At 37.5% G+C, this 26,655-nt stretch overlaps 1 protein-coding gene across 4 annotated transcripts in view; it reads left to right on the top strand.

Moving 5' to 3' along the window:
* Positions 1-22,914, top strand: part of BCAT1 (branched chain amino acid transaminase 1) — a 137,069-nt gene extending 114,155 nt beyond the window's left edge. For 3 of the 4 annotated variants that reach the window (XM_023209067.1, XM_023209065.2, XM_023209068.2), the window contains exons 9-11: positions 2,594-2,734; positions 5,360-5,434; positions 16,266-22,914. In XM_023209067.1, coding sequence (XP_023064835.1) covers positions 2,594-2,734; positions 5,360-5,434; positions 16,266-16,307 — 258 coding nt within the window. In that variant the 3' untranslated portion in view covers positions 16,308-22,914. Of the gene's footprint in view, positions 1-304; positions 1,150-2,593; positions 2,735-5,359; positions 5,435-16,265 lie in introns of those variants that run through there. The other variant, XM_023209066.2, reaches the window with a different exon arrangement.
* Positions 22,915-26,655: the final 3,741 nt, after the last annotated feature.

The raw sequence follows: 26,655 nt of genomic DNA, 5'->3' as shown, positions 1-26,655 counted from the left end.
TTTATTAAAGAAAAATATCAAGCAAGTACAGAAGGTTTGATGACAAGTTGCAAGTGGAAATACTTTCCCACACTAATGATTCGCTAGCATGAAAAATAGGTTATTATGGAGGAAATTTTTTCTTGACTTCATAGCTGTAATTTATTTTAAAAAGCTATTTTAAAACATGAGACGTGAAATGCCAAGAGGCATGTAGGGGTCACCACTACTTGCCAGAGAGGGGAAATTGTCCAAAGATAAGTAAGGGTGAGGAGAGTAGAAATAAATCTGCTTATTTATAAAAGAGTTTTCTTTTCTTTTTCAGGACACAGAACTCAGCTTGTTTTCGATTAATCTGGCTGATTTTCTGCAGTTTATTTACCTTTGAACAACGTAATTGCAATTGTAGACTGAGAGAAATTGAAACTTTCAAAGAGCCATATTTCTATTGCAGACGTATTTTCCTGCCCTTCCAAATCTACTTACAGCATGATGAGTTCTTCTTTTGAATATTCAAATATTTTGAATATTTTCAAAATATTTTGAATATTTCCAAGAGCTTTGATTTCCATTTTTATCTCTTGTGGGTTTATAAATTAAAAAAAAAAAAAAACTCATCTTATTTTTTTAAACCTCTCTATTTTTTGTTGCCCTTTATTCAAATAACTTGTTGACAAACTGTGAAATTGAACCACTGAGGTAAAAGAATGAGAATTAGACAGTTTAAACAGATAGCTTAAAAGAATCAAGATTTTTCTTTTTCCCATTTCCTATCCTTGAGCAAAGAATGTATTCAGACACTTTGGCAGAAGTCAGTGAGGTTATACCACTAATTCCATGATGAAAATCAACCGAATGTGATACTGAAAGAGAATTGTCACTGTAAAGTCAACTGTTAGTCATATTAGGAAAAAACTACACACAATACAATTTCCCAGGTAAAGTCCAAATATACATTCAATGTTTAAAAATCATGAGTATTTCAGATATTTGAACTCAGTCTGTTCTTTATTCCGTAAAAGACATAGGTAAGCCGTCCACAGCGGCTCACAACTATAATCTCAGCACTTTGGGAGGCTGAGGTGGGAAGATCGCATGAGCCCAGCCTGGGCAACATAGGGAGACCCTCATCTCTACAAAATAAAATATAAAAAATAAAAGCTAGTTGGGCATGGCAGCACACACCTGTGGTCCCAGTTACTCAGGAGACTGAGACAGGAGGATCACTTGGGCCTGGGAGGTCGAGGTTGCAGTGAGCCAAGATTATGCCACTGCATTCCAGCCTGGGTGACAGGGCAAGACCCCATCTCAAAAAACAAACAAACAAACAAAAAAACCAAGGTAGAGGCCGGGCGCGGTGGCTCAAGCCTGTAATCCCAGCACTTTGGGAGGCCGAGACGGGCGGATCACGAGGTCAGGAGATCGAGACCATCCTGGCTAACACGGTGAAACCCTGTCTCTACTAAAAAAATACAAAAAAGGAGCCGGGCGAGGTGGCGGGCACCTGTAGTCCCAGCTACTCCGGAGGCTGAGGCCGGAGAATGGCGTAAAAACCCGGGAGGCGGAGCTTGCAGTGAGCTGAGAGCCGGCCACTGTACTCCAGCCTGGGCGACAGAGCGAGACTCCGTCTCAAAAAAAAAAAAAAAAAAAAAAACCAAGGTAGAAAGAGTACCAGATTTGGAGCCAATCAGATCAGACCTGGGTTCAAATTGAGTTTCTGTCATTTACTTCCTTTGTGGCCCTGGAGATGCCCTTCAACCTCCTTGAACCTTAGTTTCCTCATCTGTAAAATGGGGATGATAGTACTTACTCTAAAATTATAGAACTTGGCATAATACCGGGTGCTTGATAAATGGTAGCTATAATTATTAATATTACATAATACATTGTTCTCCTTTATGGTAAAGTAGGGTTTAAGACACTGATTTTGTTTTGTTTTGTTTTGTTTGTTTTATGTTTTTGAGACAGAGTCTCGCTCTGTTACCCAGGCTAGAGAGCAGTGGCATGATCTTGGTTCACTGCAACCTCTGCCTCCTGGGTTCAAGTGATTCTCCTGCCTTAGCCTCCTGAGTAGCTGGGATTACAGGCACCTGCCACCACGCCTGGCTAATTTTTGTATTTTTAGGAGATACAGGGTTTCACCAGGTTGGCCAGGCTGATCTCAAACTCCTGACCTCAAGTAATCCGCTTGCCTCAGCCTCCCAAACTGCAGAGATTACAGGCGTGAGCCACCGCACCCGGCCTAAGACACTGTTAGCATGGAGCATGCATCAAGCAGCTCTTGGGATGCATCAATTTTGTAAGACTTTATACAAGTTAAAAAATAAGAAGGCAAAAAAGGAGGCATATGTTAAAGTATACCATGTGTCTTGTGATAATCTTGTATTTTATATTCTGATAATCTCGTATATAAATCTGTGACCTTGAAGTAGGTTCCTTATCACCTCAATGTGTTCACTGATAAGATGGTGTGCCCCTTCCAGCTTTCCCTTGAAGGATGGTTTTGACCTTGTCTAAGTGCAATCAGAATGTTAAGCAGAACCATAAGTATTGGCAATTGTTTTGCATGCCTTTTCCTTTAAAATATACTTGTTATTTTTTATGTTCCGTGCAGGGTGAATTTAAGGTGTCAGAGAGATACCTCACCATGGATGACTTGACAACCGCCCTGGAGGGGAACAGAGTGAGGGAGATGTTTGGCTCTGGTACAGCCTGTGTTGTTTGCCCGGTTTCTGATATACTGTACAAAGGCGAGGTACGACAAGGATTTCCTCACTTCCTATCATTTCCAGTCACATTAAATTACACTTAATTTAAGTATATGAATAAAATTGCATTTGGACCCAGACCCAAGGTGCAAAAGTTTTGTCGTCGTTGTTGTTTTTCTTTGTTGTAAAGAGAGGGAGTCTTGCTATGTTGCCCAGGCTGGAGTGCAGTGGCTATTCACTGGTGTGATCATAGCTCACTGCAGCCTCAAACTCATGGGCTCAAGCAATCCTTCTGCTTCAGTCTCCTGAGTTGCTGAGGTTACAGGAGTGCACCACTGCACTCTGCTAGGTTTTTTGTTGTTGTTTAACTTGGCATTACAAAAAAAAATAACTGGGACAGTTTATCCAGATGAAACTATATTAGCATATATCTGCTATGTTTCCAGTGATTTCATGTAAGCCCAAACATAGTGGGAAGTTAGTTTTATCCTTGGACACGTGTAAGATCTGTCTTACCTAAATGTCGGGATTGGAGCTATGCCGATAGTCTTCTACTCTTCTCTTTTTCTTCCTACTAGTGCACTAAGGAAGGCTCTATAAATAGTTACATTTCAGTTTCTGGTTAACAAAAGTACTTCCAAACTACTGGATTAGAAATGGTAAATACTTATGGAAAGTGCATTTGAATGGTCAGTTCCTTGATTTTTTATTATTAATGCTGTTATTGTTAATAATAAGTAGGCCACTTTACAAGAATTATTTATTGGCAAACCTGGTGCATTTACTAAAATCTTACAAAAGGAATTTGAGGATTTGGTAGGAAGAAATATTCTCCTCTTAGTAAATTAGTCTGATTTTATATGAGCCATACTTCTGTTTTCTTGTCAAATTGTGTTGCTTTCCACTTTATAACAAAGCTCCAATACTTATGATTAACATTGGCATCTAACTTTGTAACTTAAAAGCTTGTAAGTATTATTCTTATAATGTGAACCGGCTTAAGTTATTCGTATTACAGTGGATCCTTGAACAACAGAGAGGTTAGGGGTGTCAACCCCCATACAGTTGAAAAATCCACATATAACTTTTTGTTTTTTTTGAGACAGGGTCTTTCTCTGTCACCCATGCTGGAGTGCAAGGGCACAATCTCGGCTCACTGCAACCTCCGCCTCCCAAGCTCAAGCAATCCTCCCACCTCAGCCTCCCAAGTAGTTGGGACCACAGGTGTGCACCACCACACCTGGCTAATTTTAGTATTTTTTGTAGAGACGGGGTTTCAAGATGTTGCACAGGCTGGTCTCAAACTCTTGATTTCAAGTGATCCACCTGCCTTGGCCTCCCAAAGTACTGGCATTACAGGCGTGAGTCACCGTCACCATGCCCTGCCCACATATAACTTTTGACTCCCCAAAAACTTAACTACTAGTAGCCTACTGTTGACCAGAAGCCTTATCAATAACAAAAACAGTTGATTGGCACATATTTTGTATGTTATATATATTATATATGTATTCTTACAATAAAGTAAGTTAAGAAAATCATGGGGAAGGGAAAATATATGTGCTATTCATTACATGGAAGTGGATCATCATAAAGGTCTTCATCCTCATTGTCTATCATGTTGAGTAGGCTGAGGAGGAGGAGGAGGAGGAGGAGGAATTGGTCTTGCTGTTTTAGGAGTGGCAGAGGCAGAAGAAAGTCCATGTGTAAGTGAACTTGTGTAGTTCAAACCCATGTTGTTCAAGTGTCAACCGTAAATGCAAATTCTACTGGTTTTCAAATTTTACTTTACAGTTATTTTCCCTCAACTAATTGGAGTTTTGCTCAACTCCTCTGACTTTAGTGGTGGCTGCTTCATTTGTTGAGGTTTTAGAACTTGCTTTTAAGGGATTGTTCTTGACATAATTGCATCTACAGATTGACTGTTTCGTGAGAGAAGAATTTTTCTGTTTTATGTCAATACTTACATTGATAATAATGCTACTGTTTAATATCTTGCTATGGTAGCATCAAGGTAATGTGATCAATCCACTGAAGTTGTCATTAGGCCAGAGTTTTTTTTTAAGTTTAATTATTATTTCACTTCTAGAAATAAGTTTATAAAGTTTAGCATAATTTTAATGGTCCTGGCTTAGGAAGCATTTACAGCCAAAAAGTATATCTAATTATCCTGTTATACTAAAGGGTATAACATGAAAAGTGTTTGAGAGCACAGACTATCTCCTAAAATCAAACTATCAAAACCTGCAAGCCGGCAAGGCATGAGTAGGCATGACTCAGATACAAATTAGAAGCATGAAATCTCTCAGCCACGCATTTAATCATGCTATCAAATATTGTGGAGGTAGTGGCCCCTGGAAGTTTAGCTTGGGCCAGAGATGGGTATAGAAGCCCCTTTTATGAAGTCATAGACTCGCTTTAATTTATGCTCCCAGAATTACTTGCATTAAATTGTGGCAAATTATCTTTGAGTTCTCTTTCCTGCCAGAGAGTTAATATCTAGAAGACAATCATTCATCCTCACAGATTCTCAGAATCTTAGAAGAGGTAGGGTTCTTTAAGTTTAGCCACTATTTTAGGTACAGCATTTAGCAGAATTGCTTAAGTGTCTTATCTGTTATCACCATATACATGAATACCCTCAAATTATCTCGTTTCCCTTTCTTTTGTAGACAATACACATTCCGACTATGGAGAATGGTCCCAAGCTGGCAAGCCGCATCTTGAGCAAATTAACTGATATCCAGGTAAAGATTTCTTTTCTTTTCTTTTTTCTTTTGTTTTATTTTCTTTCTTTTCCTCTCTTCTCTTTTCTTTTCATGTCACGTTATTTCTGTCAGAGCTTACAACTAAATTGTATTTCAATGAAGAGGAGTAAATATTACAATTCGAGATCAATAAGTTAAATTTAAGGAAGATATTCCCAACACAATATGTGGGTATGAGCAAAGCAGAAGTGGGAAAGAAGATGTATGTTTTAAAAAAAGAAAGAAAATATTGTTCAGGACTCCACATTACTCAACATTAAAAAATAGATGTAAATTTTGGTAACATTTAAAAATCTCATTAAGAAGTATAACATAACTTTTGTTAAAAAAAAAGAAAAGGAAGAAAAAATTTGAAAGTAGAAGAAATTTCAGGAAGAAAATTACAGTGCATGTGATTCCAACACTGAGATATAATCACTGTTAATTTTTGATGTATTTTTATTTTTGAGATGGAGTCTCACTCTTGTTGCCCAGGCTGGATTACTAGTGGCATGATCTTGGCTCACTGCAACCTCTGCCTCCCTGGTTCAAGCAATTCTCCTGCCTCAGCCTCCCGAGTAGCTGGGATTATAGGTGTGCACCACCCCGCCCAGCTAATTTTTGTGTTTTTAGTAGAGAAGGGATTTCATCACGTTGGCCAGGCGGGTCTTGAACTCCTGACCTAAGGTAATCCACCTGCCTTGGCCTCCTAGAGTGTTGGGATTACAGGCGTAAGCCACTGTGCCCTGCCAGTTTTTGATGTCTTAACCTTCAATATTTTGTAAGCATTTATATACTTTATTTATTTATTTATTTTTGAGACAAAGTCTCGCTGTGTCATCCAGGCTGGAGTGCAGTGGCGTGATCTCAGCTCACTGCCACCTCCATCTCCTGGGTTCAAGCAATTTTTCTGCCTCAGCCTCCTGAGTAGCTGGGATTACAGGTCTCAATGCCACCATTCCCAGCAAATTTTTGTATTTTTAATAGAGATGAGGTTTTGCCTTATTGGCCAGGCTGGTCTTGAACTCTTGACCTCAGGTGATTCACCTGCCTCGGCCAAAGTGCTGGGATTACAGCCATGAACCACCATGCCCAGCCAGTATACTTTTAGATAGTTATTTTTTCCTAACAAAATGGGATCATATAGTACATAATTTTGTTACATGTTTTTTCACTTAATAAATGCTTTGCTTTTTTATATCAATAAGTAGTTTTCTCCAACACAATTTATAAAGTTTAATTGAATTCCATTATATAGATATACCATAATGTTTTTAAAAAATTATTATTGAACATTTACACTGTTGGCAATGTTTATTTTTCACTGTTATGAACAGTACATCTTCGATTATTTCCTGAGGATAAATCTCTGGGATCAAAGGGTATTCATGTCTATTTTTTCATACTGCTAACTTTGTTTTGCCTATCTTTTGTCTGAGCAACAACCTACAGTAATGTCTCATCAGGCTGTTAAGCAGGCATGCTAAATACCAGATAACACTGGGCTACTTGGAAAAGAGATTATTCTGTAATTTGCAAGCATTTCACCAGTTTAGAGGATTCTGTTGAACCCAGCTACTATCCTTGTCAATTAGTAAAAATATCTAAGAGGGCCTGAGACTTACATTGAAAAGTAAAATAAAGTTTGGTCATTTGAGTGATGTCAGATGGCATTGAGTCATGAAACTAAGCGAAACTTAAAGGTGGTTGAGAATGCAACAGACCTCCAGAGAGTAACAGAGGTCCTTGGGTAGTGATAAAAATGGCATTTCTGGCTGGGCACAGTGGCTCACACCTATAATCCCAACACTTTGGGAGGCCGAGGTAGGAGGATCACTTGAGGCCAGGGGTTCAATACTAGCCTAGGCAACATAGTGAGAAACTTCCCCTAAAAAAATGGAAATAAAATAAAAATAAAAATTTAAAAGAGCGCTTAAAAGGTAGTTTTAAAAGAGACTTACTCAGCAAGTTTTCCGCCAAATTTACAGTATTAAAAAGAAAGAATGATTGTGTGTTTTTGTTTCTGTTTGTTTTTTTTTTGAGACAGAATCTTACACAATCTCAGCTCACTGCAGCCCCTCCCTCCTAGGTTCAAGTGATTCTCATGCCTCAGCCTTCCATGTAGCTGGGATTACAGGTGTGCACCACCATGCCTGGCTAAATTTTGTATTTTTAGTAGAGTCGAGGTTTTGCTATGTTGGCCAGGCTGGTCTCAAACTCCTAGCCTCAAGTGATTTGCCCACCTTGGCCTCCCAATGTGCTGAGATTATAGACATGAGCCACCGCACCTGGCCTTGATTGTGGTTTTCTAATCAATGAACTGCCATACTTCTGCTCTCCAGAAAAGGTTTTCTGTGAGGATTTTCTGTCAGCTAAGTAAAGGAATATCTTAATATTGGAAGAAATAAAATTTAGTCAGAGTTGTTTTCTACTTTTGTACACAGCAACAATTAAAAGTAATTTGAAGAGTAGCCAATAAAAATTTCTGCTTGGATGGCTTAGGCATTTTAATTTTTTTAAGGTTGCCTGAGTAAATCTGAAAATAATCAATTATTACAGTTTTGCTCAAATAAACAACATAAATAGAACAAAAAATACATAATTGGCTAGATTACATGAAGGCCTTTTTCCAAAATAGGAGTTTAGAGGCCAGGGCAAATAGGCAGGAAAAATAAATAAAGGGCATCCAAATTAGAAAAGAAGAAGTTAAATTAGCCTTCTTAGCAGATGACATTATCCTACACCTAGAAAAACCTAAAGACTCCCCCAAAAAACTTGGAGAACTGATAAGTGAATTCAATAAAGTTGCAGGATATAAAATCAACATGCAAAAATCAGTAGAATTTATGTAGGCTAACAGTGAACGATCTGAAAAAGAAATCAAGAAAGCAATCCCATTTATAATAGCTACAAAAAGTATGAAATACCTAGGAATCAATCTAACCAAAGACATGAGAGATCTATACAAGGAAAACTATAAAACTGTGATTTAAAAAATTGAAGAAAACTCACAAAAGTGGAAAGATATTCCATGTTCATGGATTGGAAGAATTAATTTTGTTAAAATGACAATACTACCCAAAGCAATTTACAGATCCCTATTAAAATACTGATGACTTTCTTCACAGAAATAGAAAAAACAATCCTAAAATGTATATGGAACTACAAAAGACCCCAAATAGCCAAAGCAATTTGGGCAAAAAGAACAAAGTTAGAATCATCACACTACCTTACTTCAAAATTTATTATAAAACTATAATAACCAAAGCAGCATAGTCCTGACATAAAAACAGACATAGTAGACCAATGGGACAGAATAGAGAACCCAGATACCTAAGTCCACATGTTTACAACCAACTCATCTTTGACAAAGCTGCCAAGAACTATAATGGGGAAGACAGTCTTTTCAATAAATGGTGCTGGGAAAATTGGATAATTATATGCAGAAAAATGAAACTAGATTCCCTTCTCTTGCCATACACAGAAATGAAAGTATATTAATGACTTGAATCTTAGACCTGAAACTGTGAAATTACTTGAAGAAAACGTTGAGGAAATGCTTCAGGACATTGATCTGAGCAAAGACCATTCTGTCACTCAGGCTGGAGTGTAGTGGCATGAACCTGGCTCACTGTGGCATTGACTTCCCAGGCTCAAGCAATTCTCCCACCTTGGCTTCCCATGCTAGAACCACAGGTGCATGCCACCACGTTCCACTAATTTTTAAATTTTTTGTAGAGATGGAGTCTCACCATCTTGCCCAGACTGATCTCGAACTCCTGAACTCAAGGGATCCTCCCGTCTCAGCCTCCCAAAGTGCTGAGATTACTAGAATGAGCCACTGTCCCTGACCAGCAAAGATTTCTTATGTAAGACCTGGAAAAGCATAGTCTATCAAAGCAAATATAGGCAATTGGGATTATATCAAGCTGAAAAGCCTCTGCACAGCAAAGAAAACAATCCACAAAGGGAATAGACTCCCCAAAGAATGGGTGAAAATATTTGCAAACTATCTATCTGACAAGGGATTAATAACCAGAATCTATAAGGACCTCAAACAACTGTATAGGAAAAATCTAGTGATGTGGTTTTAAAATGGACATGAGACCTGAACAGACAACTCAATAGAAAAAAAAAATTTGATTTAAAATGGATAAAAGATCTGAATGGACGTTTCTCAAAAGAAGACATACAAATGGCCAGGAGGTACATGAAAAACTGTGCAGCATCACTAATCATCAGAGAAATGCAAAGCAAAACCACAATGTAAAACCCACTTGCCCCAGTTAAAATGGCTTGTATTGAAAAAAACAGGCAATAACAGATGCTGAGAGGATGTGGAGAAAGCGAACCATCATATATTGTTGGTTGAAATGTAAATAGTACAGCCACTATGGAGAACAGTATGGAGGGTCCTCAAAAACTAAAAGTAGAACTAGAACTTCCATGTGATCCAGCAATTCTACTACTTTGTATATATCCAAAAGAAAAAAAAATCAGCATATCAAAGAGATATCTGCACTCTGGTGTCTATTGCTATAGTATTCACAATAGCCAAGATAAGGAATTAACCTAAATGTCTATCAACAGATGAATGGATAAAGAGAATGTGGCATATATATATATACACAATGGAGTACTATTCAGCCATGAAAAAGAATGAAATCCTGTCATTTGCAGCAACATATATGGAACTGGAGGTCATTTTGTTAAGTGAAATAAACCAGGGACCGAAAGACAAATATTACAGGTTCTCATGCAGATGCTAAATAAGTGGATCCCATGAAGACAGAGTAGATTAGAGGTTATCAGAGGCCAAGAAGGGGAGTGGGAAGGAGAAGATAAAGGAAAAAAAAAAAAAAAACAAGAATATATAAATGTATTTATTACCACCATTAAACTGAACACTTAAAAATTGTACAGATGGTAAATTATATATGTGTATTTTATCTTAATTAAAATTTTTAAAATTAGGAGTTTAGAAATTTTTAAGAGAAGTGTGCCCATGGTGATAAGAAAGAAAGACCTTTTTGGAAAGTTTTCCTGATCAAATTGTACAGTATTTTCTTGAACAAATTGTACATTCTGTAGTAGGTAATACACCAAATAAGATTTCAGGGTTACCTCTTGGAGATTGTATGAAATAAGAAAATTTAGGTGGGCGTGATGGCTCATTCCTGTAATCCCAAAACTTGGGGAGGCTGATGCAGGAACATTACTTGAGGCTAGTACCTCAAGACCAGCCTAGGCAACATAGTAAGACCCAGTCTCCACAAAACAACCAAAAAAATTAGCAAGTATGGTGGCACACACCTGTAGTTCCAGCTACTTGGGAGGCTGGGGCAGGAGGAACACTTGAGGCCAGGAATATTAGGCTGCAGTGAGCTATGATTGTGCCATAGCACTCCACTCCAGCCTTCATTGTAGAAAGAGACCCTGTCTTGAGGGAGGGAGGGAGGAAGGAAGGAAGGAAGGAAATGTAAACTTATTTGATTTGGCTTAAAGGATTAATAGAAAAGGAAAACATAGTCTCTGGGCTGAGAAAAATTGAACTCTATTGAGTTACAATTGGAATAAAGATCTAAGTGGAGGTATTTGGAAGACATAATCATGAAGCTTTCACTGAGGAAGGAAACTCTAGGAGGCAAAAGCAGAAATGCAACTCATCAAAATTGAAATGGTGACAAAATATATGCATTCAAACCTGAAAGTGACTGAAAGAGAAGCCCAAACACACAATTTTGGGGTAAGATGGGAAACCATCACCGAAGTTCTCAGAAAGAACATTTTTAAAAGTAAGATTATAGAAGCTAAAAAGATGTGTATTAGTCTGTTCTCACACTGCTATAACGAACTACCTGAGACTGGGTAGTTTGTAAAGAAAAGAGGTTTTATTGACTCTTAGTTCTGCAGGCCGTACAGGAGACATGGCTGGGAAAGCCTCAGGAAACTTACAGTCATGGCAGAAGGCAAAGGCGAAGCCAGTACGTATCACATGGTGGGAACAGGAGGAGGAGAGTGGGGGTGGGAGGTGCCACTCACTTTTTAAAACAAGCAGATCTCCTTAGAACTCACTCAATATCATGAGAACAACAAGGGGAGGTTTGCTCCCATGATCCAATTACCTGACACCAGGCCCTTCCTCCAACATGGGGGATTACAATTCCAAATGAGATTTGGGTGGGGACACAAATTCAAACCATATCAGAATGTTAGTGACTAAAGTAAATGTTCTTGATTAACTCTTTAATGTATATATTGAGTGCAAGCCATATGCAAATTGAGGCTGTCAGCCAAGCTACTAGATTGTCTGTTTCTCCAAGAAAAATAAATTTCAGTAATTATTAAGGAAACAGCATAGAATTGCATCATGTTTTACATTTCATTACTTTTACCATTACATGGGAGCATGGATGTTTTCTACAAAGTGCTCTGATAAATTGAAGAAGAGGCCAACAACAGCCACCAAAAAAACCTTCAAGATTCTTGCCAGTATGGCCCAGGGGAAAAATTTCCCTCATAACCACAGATTTGACTTTTCAACTTCTGTACTTCTGCATATGAGTAATAATCTCTGGGGTTAAGTATTCATCCCATTTAGCTAATTGTCCATATAACTCCCTGGGTCTCAGATTGCTCTATAAATACCTCCTAAGAGAAGAATTTTTCAATGAAAGTTTCGTTTTTCCTTTTTCTTCTTTTAAAGCAACAAAGAAAAACACGTCTGTGTTTATATTTAACCAAACTTAACTTGGAGAGCATTGGCCATGTCGTCGACATGTTTCTTTTCTCTACTGTTAAATTCCTTACTATTCCAGTTACTCACCATCATACTCACCTTTGCCTCCGCCACTTGGGGTCCTCTGTTCTGCACTTGTGTTCTGCTCTCTGATGCCTCCAGGTTTTGCTGCACCTTCTAGAAATTGCTCACCTGGATAAGGCCTTGGCTATCCTTTATGACTCATCTCCTTCAGGAAGCTTTTCAATTTCTCTTGAAGAATATTCCCTTCGCTCAGTCCAAATACACATTCACTCACTTGAATGCTGCTGCTTTCTCCAGTTTCCCAGTGCCAGGGATGCTCCCCTAAGGCCTTTAAATTCCATTATAATTAGTCACGCACTTGTCTCTGCTCTCGGGCTGTTTGAATTGTTCATTCTCTTTTTATACCTCCAGTGTTCAGCACAGAGCCTAGGGTATAATGCATGTGCAGTAATGTTTCTTGAAGGAGTGAATGGGCAAGTGAAACACCAAACAAATACTGAAGAGCAAAACATATATTGCTCTTGTATATTAACACATTCCGAGAAGAGATGGGAGGAAGGTCTTGAATAATGTCAAATTATTTCTTAAGAGATCTTGATTTCGATTTTTTTCCAAAATGAAATACGTGTTGACACTGCTGTCAACAAATAATCAAATTAAAGCTAGAGCCTGGGTTTTAAGTATCACGGGGAGCACATGTGAATAACCAGCATCGCTGCTCTGGAAGCTCCATAAAGTAGGAAGCAGTGACTGCGAAGATCCAGAGATGGACATCTGAAGCATAGGAAAGGGGCAGCTTGAATGAGATAGGAGCAGGATCTGTATTGATTGCAGGTCACCAGATAGAATTTTAAAAATCTATGTTCTCACTGGTGGCTACAGTTTTCTAAGCACAAATGACTATTAGTGGTTATTGTATTTTTCTTGTTTTCAGTGGAGCAGCTCCATGACTTAGTTACATAAGAAGTTAAAGGCTCCACCCCTTTCCCTACTGATGTCCTAAGCTGTCCTTCATGTGCATACAGACTTTGTTTCCAGACTGCCCTGGTGTGACTCAGTGCCTGGACCGGCTTCCCAGCCTCTTCTGTTTTCAGCACATCCTCCTCCACGTGTTACCGGGTTACAAAGCTTTGCACAGCCTTTCATTAGGGTTTAGAGCAAGAATGCAGATTGCTACCTGGTAGGCAGCACTGACTATATTTTTGTTGGCGCTGCATAGAGTGACTGCATGACATGCAGGTTGTGCTTTTGTTCTGCCAGGAATTTTCAGTTGAATGTAAAAGGCATTTAGCAAAGGCCGTATGAAATTATCTGCCGTATGTAACTCGAATGTGAGGTAATGAACTTGTCATTAGTCGTGTTTTAGTTTAGTGTTCTAGCTGGAATTTGCAAAAGATTAAAATTCTGCACATTTCATTGAGTCTTCCCTATGGGCTCAAAATACCATCCCACAGGCTCGACCTGACTTGCCACGTTGCTTTGACACCATCTTTGATTCCATTGAACAAAACTAAGTAAGTGTGACTTACAGCCGCCCTACCAAACATTGAAGGTGTGAGCCTGTGCTGTTGTTTCATAATGACAATGACAAGAGTATAATGACATCCTAGTCCATGAAGACATGTTTTCTCTTTTCCCTCCCTCTGTGTACACTTACACAGTGTATAATATAATATAATTTATATTTCTGCTTAAATCTGCCATCTCTACTTAGAATTATTTTCCCTTGAAAAATTAAATTGCATTATCCATCAGCCAAATGGAAAATTTGATTACTAAATGCCTAGTTCTAAACATTATGAATTACCTGTAATATCGCATTTCTTGGGTACTTCTCAGAATGCTATGATTTTACATAAAAGCATAAATTACAGAATGAGAGGAGTAAAGTTTAGTGCATATTTTGCAGGTTCTTAGAGTGATATGTGGCCTATGACTGTCATTATAATCAAAATTGATTTTTGATCATTTATAAAACTAAAACAAGTAATTGAAAGCAAATTTACTTTAACTGATGAAATTCAAGATGAAGTGACAGTGGTCGTGAATCACAGTTCTGTAGATCTGCTAAAATGCCAATACACTGACACTCAATTGTTATTAATGGCAAAAGTGTTTAATATATTAATGGGAATCCAAATAAGGAAAAGAAAACATATATTTTGACCTTACTTTAAGTCATGTTGACATTGTACATAAATCAGGTAGAATTTGAAGATGTTTCATCCAGCATTCATTATGAAGCAACAGAGTCTATGGTGGGCAGTTACAGTCTGTCGGCAATGCTTTCTGGTGTGGATTATGCCAAAAACTTACAGTCATTTGACTTCCTTTATTCCCCTTTTCATGTAAACTACCAGGTGGTAGGTAGACCTATTCTTGGCTGTCAGTATTTTTACCACTTGCATACATTCTGCTCTCTGAGGTCTTAAAGAGAAACGCAGCACGTGTACAGTGTGATACAGGAGAAAGAACATCAGACAGAGGCAGAGAACTGGGCTTGTCAAAATTAAGGGTGACCTAGAGCCTTAGTGTCCTTATATGTAAGATGAGAAGCTTGGATTAAAATTCATTGCTCTTTACACTTGATTTTTATGCAGCAGAACTTTCTTCAAAAGAGATCATTCCTGGAATCCCAGTATACAAAATGGATAAAAGTAGGATTGTTCTGAGGTAAATAAGTAAAATCCAGAGCCCCACTTATTTGAGTCATCTTCTACCTTTTAGAAGGTCATTAACGTTGTTTCTAGTTGAGAAATTCTGATGTTTTATATTAATTTAAACTAAAGTTAAATTAGGACTAGAGGAGCCATTTCTTGTGAAAATAAACGTAGTCTGAGTGATTTAGGCAAACCCGTAGTGACAGATTTAGTGGCCTGCTACACTGGGTTGGAAAGATCTGTTCCAAGTCAGTCTCAATACACAAGGCTCGGTGAACAGGTGGAGAGCAGTCTTGGTGGTGGTCAAGAACATGGAATTTGCTGCGAGAGAGACCTTGCTTAGGGTCTGGGCTCCTGCATTTGTTAACTGCAAACTTGAGCAAGTTATTCAATCTCCCTAATACTCAGTTTTGTCATCCATAAAATGGATTGATAATGGTACCTTCTGTGTACGTTACTATGAGTATTAAATGAGGTAATAAGCCTATAAAACTCCTGGCGTGATGACATTGGCCTACGATAATTGCTCATGGAGTGAGAACTTATTATAAACACAGGCATTTTTGTTGAATGACTGACTGATTGAATGAATGAATATAGAACTAGCTTTCTATTTGTGATGTATGGAATATCTGTTTCATTTGATTTCATTTTAAATATTAAAATTCAGGCTTGCTTTTAAACCAAAGTATTTGCTGATGCAAAGAATCTAATTCTGACTATAATACAGTTTCATAACTTTTGAAGGAGTAAGAAAAATGCCAACATAGCATGAACATCTTCGATTTAGAGAACAGAGTCTCTGTTAAAATCCATGGGACTTATCAACTTCATATTTTTGTTTATGAACATGAAACACTCTCTAGTGCACATCAGAATCATTTGATGCTTGCTGAATCGCAGGTTGCTGGATCCCATCCCCGGAGTTTCTGATTCAGTCTGAGATGAGGTCTGGGAATTTGCATTTTTAACTTGTTGTCAGGTGATACTGATGCTAGTGGTCTGGGAATACACTTTGAGAATCACTTTTTCGCAGCAAATCACTTTTTCGCAGCAAAACAGTCATTAAACAAGCTAACTCAATGAGAAATGATAATGAAAAGGCATGTACCTAAATAGATAAAGGACCGATACCAGCTATGAATTTGATTTCAGCAATAATTGTAAAATTTGTAATTCTTTTCAGGTATTTGGTTGTTTAAAAACTCCCTATGTATGCTTTTATCTTATTTGTTATATGGTGTCTCTCTTTTCCTCTCTTTCTCTCTAATCCAGTTTTTAATGTGAAAATGTTGTTCAAAGCAGAAGCAAACCTTTTGTGTAACCTTGGTGGTATTAAATTTGTTTGTAAGCTATTTCTGCCCTGTTAGCTTTTGTACTGAAACATGTTTTCTTGCTTTTCTTGCAGTATGGAAGAGAAGAGAGCGACTGGACAACTGTGCTATCCTGAGTGGAAAATAGAGGATACCAACTATATGCTACTGGGACAGACTGTTGTATTTGAATTGTGATAGATTTCTTTGGCTACCTGTTAGTACTTGTGGATAATGTAGTTTGTAGTATCAGTGTGTTACAAGAGTAATTGTTTCTTCATGCCAGAGAATATGAATTGCAATCATCAAATGGTGTTTCGTAACTTGGTAGTAGTAGCTTACCTTACCTAGAAAAATATTAATGTAAGCCATATAACATGGGATTTTCCTCAATGATTTAGTGCCTCCCTTTGTACTTCACTCAGATACTAAAATAGTAGTTTATTCTTTAATGTAAGTTACATTCTGCTCCTCAACCAAATGCAATTTTTTTGTGTGTGTTTGAAAGCCAAGTTGAGAACATTTCATAGGTTACATTTCCTGCAGCCTGTCTTTATCCACAGAAAGTGTTTTCTTTTTTTTCAATCAAGACTTTTAAAACTGGATTTCCTCCTATCAGTTTTTTGCAGGCCCTCCAAGTCCATCTTAAGGTAAATATCTCTCTTCTTCCTGATGTCACAGCCTAAGCATACTCATGCATTAGGAAGACCTGAGTGCATTTCCCACCATTGTCCTTTCCACATTGTATTATTGTAGCTTGCTGTCTGTCAGGCGACTACAAGACTGAGGGTCTTGTGCCTTATAGATCTTTGTATTCCCAGTGGCTGACACATAGTAGGTACTCAGTAAATGGTTTTATAATGAATTAATGAACATTTTGCTTCTATAGAAGTGTACCTTCTTTGTTTCTATATTATGAAACCTCTTTATTAGAATTTGTGATTGATTCTGACACTATATAGATTTACCTTATATTCCGTGAGCTACTAAGTCATTAGAGATACTCTGAAGCATAATCAGTTTAGAAAATAATTTCATATTGACTGTGTTGGAATTGTCTTGGAATTGAAGATATATCCCTAGAGCAGGGGACCCCAACCCCCAGGCCACAGGCCACACAGCAGGAGGAGGTGAGTGGTGGGACAACGAGAAGCTTCCTCTGTATTTACAGCTACTTCCCATCACTCACGTTACCACCTGAGCTCCACCTCTTGTCAGGTCAGTGGCAGCATTAGATTCTCATAGGAGCGCAAACCCTACTGTGAACTGTGCATGCAAGGGATCTAGGCTATGTGCTCCCTATGAGAATCTAATGCCTGATGATCTGAGGTGGAACAGTTTCATCCTGAAACCACCGTCCACCCTGCAGTCTGTGGAAAAATTGTCTCCCACAAAACTGGTCCCTGGTGCCAAAAAGGTTGGGGACCACTGCTCTAGAGAGAGGTCATGATATCATACCAACCAAATGGAAATGACAAATGTTCTATGTTAAGTGTTAATTATAGAAATAATTTTTTTTTTTTTTTTTTTTGGTAGAAAACAAAGAGGCATACTCTGATTTTTATACTGTTGTTGCAGGTGCTCTTTTCTTTGAATGGAGATTTGATGAGCAAGTGGTTAGGATACAGGGAGAGCTATTAAGGGTGATATTTTCCGTGTTTAGGAGCTGTGAGTTAAAATTGTATCCTTTCTGGTTTATCTAGGGAAAGTCAAATCTTGACAGAAAGCATTTTTCCTTGGAAGGTCAACTCTCAGACATTGTATTTTGGTTTCCCTCAGTCCTCATAACTTTCTTCTTGCTGAGCATATTTTATTCTCTTTTCAGAGAAGGAAAAAAAAAGGATTCTAAAAGTTTGATGCATTGGAAAAATTTCCTTGAGGCAGTTAGCAACGCATAGCAAATGAGCTTTGATTCTTTTCCAAAACTTTTAGCCATAGGGTCTTTTATACACAGGAATAATAAAATGAAAATCGAGAAATATAAGATGAAAAGGAATGGTAAAAATATCTTTTGGGGGCTTTTCCTTGGTGATCTGAAATCTTGGGAGAGGCTGTTCTTTTCAGACCTGAGGTGCTCTTGACTGTCTCCTGCACACTGTCTACCCCAAGCAGCATTCTAAGGGTGTGCTTTCGCTTTGGCTAACTCCTTTGACCTCATTCTTAATATAGTAGTCTAGGAAAAAGTTGCAGGTAATTTAAACTGTCTAGTGGTACACAGTAACTAAATTTCTATGAGAAATGAGAATTATTTATTTGCCATGAATACATTTTATACTTTGCATCTCCACTTTTATTGTGGCGAGACATCCCCATTGTGAAAGTTAGAGAAATTATGTGTGTATCATTTCTTTCATAAAACCTTAAGAGCATTTTTAAGCCCTTTTCATCAGACCCAGTGAAAACTAAGGATAGATGTTTTTAAAACCTGGAGGTGTCGGTCTCCTGATACAGAGAACGTGATCCACCATTGTAATTTAAGGAATAAGACAGGAAATTGACCTTGACGCTTTCTTGTTAAATAGATTTAACAGGAACATCTGCACATCTTTTTTCCTTGTGCACTATTTGTTTAATTGCAGTGGAGTAATACAGCAAGAGTGCCACATTATAGCTAGGCAATTATCCATTCTTCAAGACTTAGTTATTGTCACACTAATTGGTCATTTAAGGCATAAGATAGTCTAGCATTGGGAACATGTGAAGCTAATCTGTTCAAAAAGATCAACAAATTAATATTGTTGCTGATATTTGCATAATTGGCTGCAATTATTTAATGTTTAATTGGGTTGATCAAATGAGATTCAGCAATTTACATGTGCATTAATATAAACAGAACTGGTGGCACTTAAAATGATAATGATTAACTTATATTGCAATGTTCTCTTCCTTTCACTTTTTTCAGTGTTTACATTTCAGACCGAATTTGTCAGCTTTTTTGAAAATACATCGGTAGAAACCAAGCTTTTAAAATGAAGTATCAAGACAAAGGCAAAACCTGAGCAGTTCCTAAAAAGATTTGCTGTTAGAAATTTTCTTTGTGGCGGTCATTTATTAAGGATTCAACTCATGATACACCAACAGAAGAGTTGGCTTCACAGATGTATCCCCTGCTCTCTAGTACAGGAATGAATACTTTTATAACACCTGCTTTAGCCTTTGTTTTCAAAAGCACAAAGGAAAAGGAAAAGAGAAAGAGAAACAAGTGACTGAGAAGTCTTGTTAGGGAATCAGGTTTTTTTTTTCTACCTGGTAAACATCCTCTATTCTTTTCTCAAAAGATTGCTGTAAGAAAAAAAAAGAAAAAAAGAGGCAGAGGCAGGCAGCAGCAAGAAAGCAGAACGGAACATCAGCTAGATGGTGACATGCAATGTGAGCTCTCTTGAAGACCTGGGAAACCTACATTATACACCTTAGGTTAAAATTCTTCACCATATTAGTTTTGTTGCTTCATAAAATTGTGCCTAAGCAAGTGATCTTCCTTGCCTCAAATCCAAGCAGTCTTGAACACCTGAAGGCAATTAATGAGTATATCTTAGTCAAAAGAATTGTTGGAGCTTTTTATTAAAGCTGCAGTTTCAGTTCTGCTTTTGGGGAATTGTGCTATGCAAGCAGCTGCCAAAATAAGCTCATTTATTTTTTCCAGTCCCACTCAGTGCTCAGTCACTATATTCTGTTTCCTTTTTTTTTTTTTTTCAAGTTGCATATTTGGTTTCCCCTTATGATTGGGAAAGATGAATTTTCAGCAGAAAACAGTATTTGTTCACTTTCAAAGAGTGAGAGTTTCTAAAATGTTTAGAGCAATAAGTATTCATCAGAGGTACCAAATGAGGCAGAAGACTTAAGGGTTAGAGAAACCTCTTATTTCATGTCTTGATTCTAAAATGATCAAAGGACGTTTCCTTGTAATGTGGATTTCTTCTTATGTGGATATGTAAAAACTTGAGTTATAAGTAGTAATGCTAGCAAGTAATTTTAGTGGACATTTGATAACAACTGTCACTTTGTTTTGCCACATGTAGAGTTTGTTCAGCTGTTTTCCAGATATTTCCCCCCAAAAGGAGGCAAAGGGTACCAGCTTTTCAATGAGCATTACCTATTACTTGGCAAAGATGATGAAGACTCTGTTAATAGTTAATTTGATAAATGTTGATATAACCAACAATAGAGATTAGGAAGTTAGTTTTAGGAAATCAATGGCATATAGACATTACCCTCATGGAGTTTGTATTCTACTACTTGAACTGATTGTAGCTATAAAAGCAATAGTTAGATAGCTGAATAGTTAGATCATAAGCAAGGAAGGCCAGAGTACATCTCTTATCAGGAAATCAATGAATAGTTTATCTCATTTCTAAAGCAACGTTATCCTTCTTTAATTCCTTCCTTTCTTCTAGTGCAAAACTACGTAATAAGGTTGGTGTTTAGGTTAGTGTTCACACCACGCTCATCTGGTGTGAATTACCTCCTCCCTCTTTACTGTTTACTACCAACCAAGTACATGTGTTGACTGCGTTCTTTTCAAACAATGTTGAGTCGTCATGGTGCATCTAATAAATTAACACCACGGATTACTGCATCCTTGCTGATTTTCTTAAATGCAAAGCCAGATTATATGGACATAAACAAAGAAAATTATCCTAGAGTGAGTTTTTCTAAAAAATATCTATTATGAACCATGCTGTTTAAAGTGTTAGCTTGAAGGTGATGGATCCAGCTATTCAGAAAGTAACTTTCATATAACCATTATTTTGCACAGTATGAGGTCTTCAATATATAGAAAGAGATAAATTTTTATCATTACCAAAACCCCTTTTAAAGATTCAAAGGTGGAAGAAAGTGATTTATTTTTTCTCTTAAGCATACATATATAAAAGACTTCTCGGATGTTTAATTTGGGAAGGTTGATAATGAAACATATCAACAGAGTATAGTAGTTATAGCAGTGTTTGTGGATAAATAATTCCCTGAGGTCAGACATATATAAACATATTTGCTTTAGTAAATGATAAAGGCATGAAATCAGTCTAAAAAATTGAAGTGGAGGGTGATAGGGGAGAAAAAGAAGAAAAGAATTTGAAGTGCCCTTTCAAATCTGCTGGATACAAGTGTTGAAGTTTTAAGTCATCTTATTCTGTCTGAGAGTGTATTTTTCATTCTACAATAGACCAAATCAATAAGCCCTATAACTTGAGTTGCATGATGTTCAGTTTATGTAATCTACTGTTGGGATGGTGAGAATTGATGCAGGCTGTGGTGTAGGAATGAACCAAAGTATAGTTTCACTGGCTTTTCTCTACATATCGACCATCACAATGGCTAGGTTTCCTGTTGCTCCCTATTGGATTATGGAGAAAATTTTAATGAAACGTGATATCAGAGGAAGAATAAGTGGAGGTAGAGAAGAAAGGAATGATGGTGGGGGGGAACAAAACATATTTCTGTGTTACCCAAGGAGCTTTTCCTTATTCTGTCAAGCATTGAGATCTTCAGCTTTCAATGTAGTTGCTAAAAACAAATTATGCTGCTAGATAGTGACTAAATATAGCGAACACTTCATCAGATATTAGAATTAGGTCACACCATTGAGGTTATAATCTGAGGGTTGTGTTACCTAGAAACCACTTTAGATTATTATCAGTTTGGACTAGACTTTATTTTATAATTGCATAGTCAGTAATATCTATTGTATCATTTTTTCAACCATTTTATTCTAAGATCCGTGAAGCTTCTTGAGGCCAAACAAAAGAATAAGTTTAGAAGAGAAGTAGATTGTAACTTTTTTTCTCTTGGAGATACCATTTACCACTATCTCCCTACCCTAATAGGTGGAAGGTTTACTGAATCGGAAATTGGTTGAATATTAGTTTTTAACTAAAATGTGCAATAACACATTGCATTTTCCTCAAACTAGTTTCGTATGATCATTAAAGTCATTCTCAGGGTTAAGAAAGGAATGTAAATATCTGCCTCAAATTGTCCTTCACCGGTAAGTTTTTAAAGGGTGCAGATTTTGAGTCAGGTCTTAAAACTGAGCTCACAAATCTGGATGCGTTTCTAAATTCTGCAAATGTTTCCTGGGGTGACAACAACAATGAATAATCCCACAATATACCTCACTACCTAATACATGGAGCTGGGGCTCAACCCACTGTTTTTAAGAATTTGCACTTACTTGTGGCTGAGGAAAAATAAGTAGTCTGAGGAAGTAGTTTTTAAATTTGAGCTTATAGTTAGAAACAGAATATCAACTGAATTATGAAACTTAAAACCTGTTCTCTTGTATCTGAATCTGATTGCAATTGCTATTGTAATGATAAACCCCAGCCATTGCAGGTCTCAAATATCTTAGCTGTGTAGTGATTCTTGAAATTCTTTTTAAGAAAAATTGAGTAGAAGGAAATAAACACTTTGTAAATGAGGCTTGGCTTTTATGAAAGATCATTTACAGGCTATGTTAAAAGGATTTTAGCTCACTAAAAGTGTAATAATGGAAATGTGGAAAATATCATAGGTAAAGGGAACTACCTCATTCTCTGAAGGTTTTGTCGAAGCACAATTAAACATTCGAAATGGCTTTGTGACACCGGAGCCATCTGGTGTGAAGAACTCTATATTTGTATGTTGAGAGGGCATGGAATAATTGTATTTTGCTGGCAATAGACCATTCTTTATTATTTGCAGGTTCCTCATCAAATCTGTAATTATGCGCAGTTTCTGTTATCAATAAAACAAAAGAATCCTGTTTGTGTGGTTTCATGAAATCAGCACTGTTGAATGCATGAAGTAATCATGCTTAATTAACATTTTTATGATGTCCCGAGGTTTCTGGTCAAGGGAAGTAAATGTAGGATTGTATTTTTACACCAAAATGACACAGAGAGAATTGAGCACACCAGAAAGACCAGAAACCTCTAACCACTGGATAGAGGTTAAATATGTTTCTTTTTCAAACATTTGGACAAGAAAAAAAAATGGGCATTTAAAAATTCTCCTTTCCCCTGGTTATGGATTTATCTGTAGTCAAACTTAGCTTTGCTGTTTGAGATTTGCACAGAATGGGGGGAATAGATTACTTCTTCCCATTCGTTGTCATAATGGATCTACCTCACTGATAAACACCGTATATCTATATGTGGTTAATTAGCTTTAGAATAAAAGAAACTTTAAAAAGTAAAAGGCCTAGAGATTTTCAATGATGTGTGCCTTTTAGCCAAACCAGGCCTTGCAGAAATTGTCCTCAAAAGCACCAAGGGAGAATAAAGCCAAGTGCAGAATTACCCAAGGGTCACACATTTTGTATTCATTTTATATAATTTGCCCGAATGATTTGAAGTGCAGCAAAACCTAAAGTTTTGCAAAGAGTTACTGTTAACTGAACTTAAAAATGTCAGAGTGCTCAGTGACCCTCTTCTCTAGATCCTGTCAACCTGTGAAAATATTGGCCTTCATTCAGATCTCTCAAGAAGTTATGTGCAGAGTTTGGAAGGTCTAGGCAAAGGTTATTAGTCAAGTGTTCTTACAGTGTCAACGCTCAACTCCCACAAGCGTGAGAAAGAGAGACCTGTCATTCCTGAGGGTGATGACATACATTTACTGGAGCTTATATAATTTATCAGATAAGACAGCAGTCTCCTTCAGGATAGAAAGTGTGTTTTCTACATTGATTTAGCACAAAACAAAAAGAAAAAGGGAGATATTTCAAATTTTATAATTATTTTTCTGCTAAGCTGATTCAGTGTGATTTGAGCATATTTTTCAAATCATGAATCTGATTCCACACACATGTCATATGTACATGTGATAATTTATTTTTAAGTGAAATATGCTATTATAGTCTGACTTTATGTATAGTGGTGATCAACTTGCAGGATCGCATTTCTGTAACCAAACAGCCCACAGCTGAGATGTAGATGCTGCTTATGTCTGTAGAATAATCACTGGGCTTGTTCTCTAGCTATGTCTGTATGCAACAAGGACAGTGTTGATCAAAACCCACGATCACTCTCTCCAAAGGTCTTTGTCAGTAAGCCACTAGGGATTCTGAAAAGTTCATGAGCTGAAACAAATAAATTGAGTTGGAAGATTCATGTTGATTTTTTGTATCCCAAATGCAGCATACCAGTTTTTGAAGCTGAACTGATTACATTAAAAAGAGATTAAGCTGCATTTGTTTTAAAGACAGTTACATGACCAAAAGGTGCTCAACATCATTGTTCATTAGATATGTGCAATCAAATCTGCAATGAGATATCATTTCACTCCAGTTAAAATGACTTATGTCCAAAATACAGGTAATAACAAATGCTGGTGAGGATGCAGAGAAAAGGGAACACTCTTACACTGTTGGTGGGAATGTAAATTCATACAACCACTATGGAGACCAGTTTGGAGGGTCCTCAAAAAACTAAACATTGAGCTATGATATGATCCAGCAATCCCACTGCTAGGTATGTATCCAAAAGAAAGGAACTCGGTACATCAAAAAGATATCTGCAATTCTATTTTTGTTACAGCACTGTTTACAACAGCTATGATTTGGAAGCAACCTGAGTGTCCATCAGTAGATTAATGGATGAAGAAAATGTGGTGCATGTACACAACGGAGTACTATACAGTCAGAAAAAAAAAGAATGAAATCCTGTCATTTGCAACAACTTGAATGGAAATGGAGATCATTATGTTAAGTGAAATAAGCCCAGCACAGAAAGACAAACTTTGCATGTTCTCACTTATTTGTGGGATCTAAAAGAACAATTGAACTCACGGAGGTAGAGTGGAAGAATTGTTACCAGAAGCTGGGAAGGGTAGTGGTGGTGGGAAGGACAGAGGAAGTGGGGATGGTTAATGAGTACAAAAAAATGGAAAGAATGAATAAGACCTCATATTTGATATCACAGCAGGGTTACTGTAGTCAATAATAACCTAATTGTACATTTTGAAATAACTTCGAGAATAATTAGATTGTTTGTAACTCAAAGGATAAACACATGAGGGGATGCATACCTCATTCTCCATGATGTGCTTACTTCACATTTCATGCTTGTGTCAAAACATCTCATGCACCCCATAAATATATACACCTACTATGTACCCATAGAAACTAAAAATATAAAAAAGATAGTCACATAATCTAGTAAACACTTCTCATGAAAAACTTATTTGTGATAATGATGAGCAAAGGTGATGCATACTTTAATCTCTGGCTTCTTCCAAGCCATTGTAGGATGTCACAAAACAGCTTTCTTACCATGCAAGTAGCCTAATAATTAACAGGATGGTTAAGGGCCATTGGCTGATCCTGAGATCTTGAGTAAGTTTCTTAAATTGACAAAAAAAAAAAAAAAAAAAAAAAAAAGATTATAATAGTACCAATCTTATTGGTTAAAAGGATTAGTGAGAATATAAATACCTTACAATAGTTCATGTGTAAAATGTAAACTGATGCAATTTTATTAAAAATAAATGAATGAGGCCGGGCACAGTGGCTCACGCCTGTAATCCCAGCACTATGGGAGGCCAAGGTGGGTGGATCACGAGGTCAGGAGATCGAGACCATCTGGCTAACACGGTGAACCCCATCTCTACTAAAAATACAAAAAAATTAGCCAGGGATGGTGGCGGGTGCCTGTAGTCCCAGCTACTTGGGAGGCTGAGGCAGGAGAATGGCATGAAACAGGGAGGCTGAGATCGTGCCACTGCACTCCAGCCTGGGCGACACAACAGGACTGTGTCTCATAAATAAATAAATAAATAAACCCAAAGACAGAGAGGGGCTAATAGCTCACAAAAGTTCTGTGTGAAGAAGCTGTGGTGACAACTTGTAGGATGGCCTTTCTCTAAGCAAACAGCCCACAGCCGAGATGTAGATGCTTCTTATATCTGTGGAATAATCACTGGGCTTGTTCTCTAGCTATGTCTGTATGCAACAGGGACAGTGTTGATCGAGACTCATGATCATTCCTCTCCACCCAGTGGAGGTGGTAAACGTTCCTAAGTTCAGAGCACAGCTACTTGGGACAGGGGCATAATCTAGCACTCCCAGACTGCTTAGAGTGAGTTAAAAATGTGTGATTTACTCAAGTCTGGAGGTAAAAACCAGGGCTAGATTAAGCAATGATGATCGATTATTGAAAAACACATTTTTCATTTTTACATTTTTACAAATATGAGTTCTATGTTCCCCAAGAATACAGCAGTGATGATTCATTTCATGTGTCAAGTAGGCTGCGGTGCCCACTTGATTGGTAAAACACTAACCTAGATGTTGCTGTGAAGTTATCTTTTAGATGTGATTAATACTTAAATCAGTAGACTGAGAAAAGCAAATCTCCCTCCATAATGTGAGAGGGCCTCGTCTGAGCCATTGAAGGCCTTAAGAGCAGACAGGTTTTCCAAAGAAGAGAGAATTTGGCCTTGAAACTGCAACATGGAAATTCTGCCTGAATTTCCAGCTGCTTGGCCTGCCCTGCAGATTTCAGACTCAAG

The sequence above is a fragment of the Piliocolobus tephrosceles genome, chromosome 10, assembly GCF_002776525.5.
Source record: "Piliocolobus tephrosceles isolate RC106 chromosome 10, ASM277652v3, whole genome shotgun sequence".
NCBI lineage: Eukaryota > Metazoa > Chordata > Mammalia > Primates > Cercopithecidae > Piliocolobus > Piliocolobus tephrosceles.
Note: the sequence above shows the minus strand (reverse complement) of the source record. Positions and strands in the feature narration are given on the sequence as shown.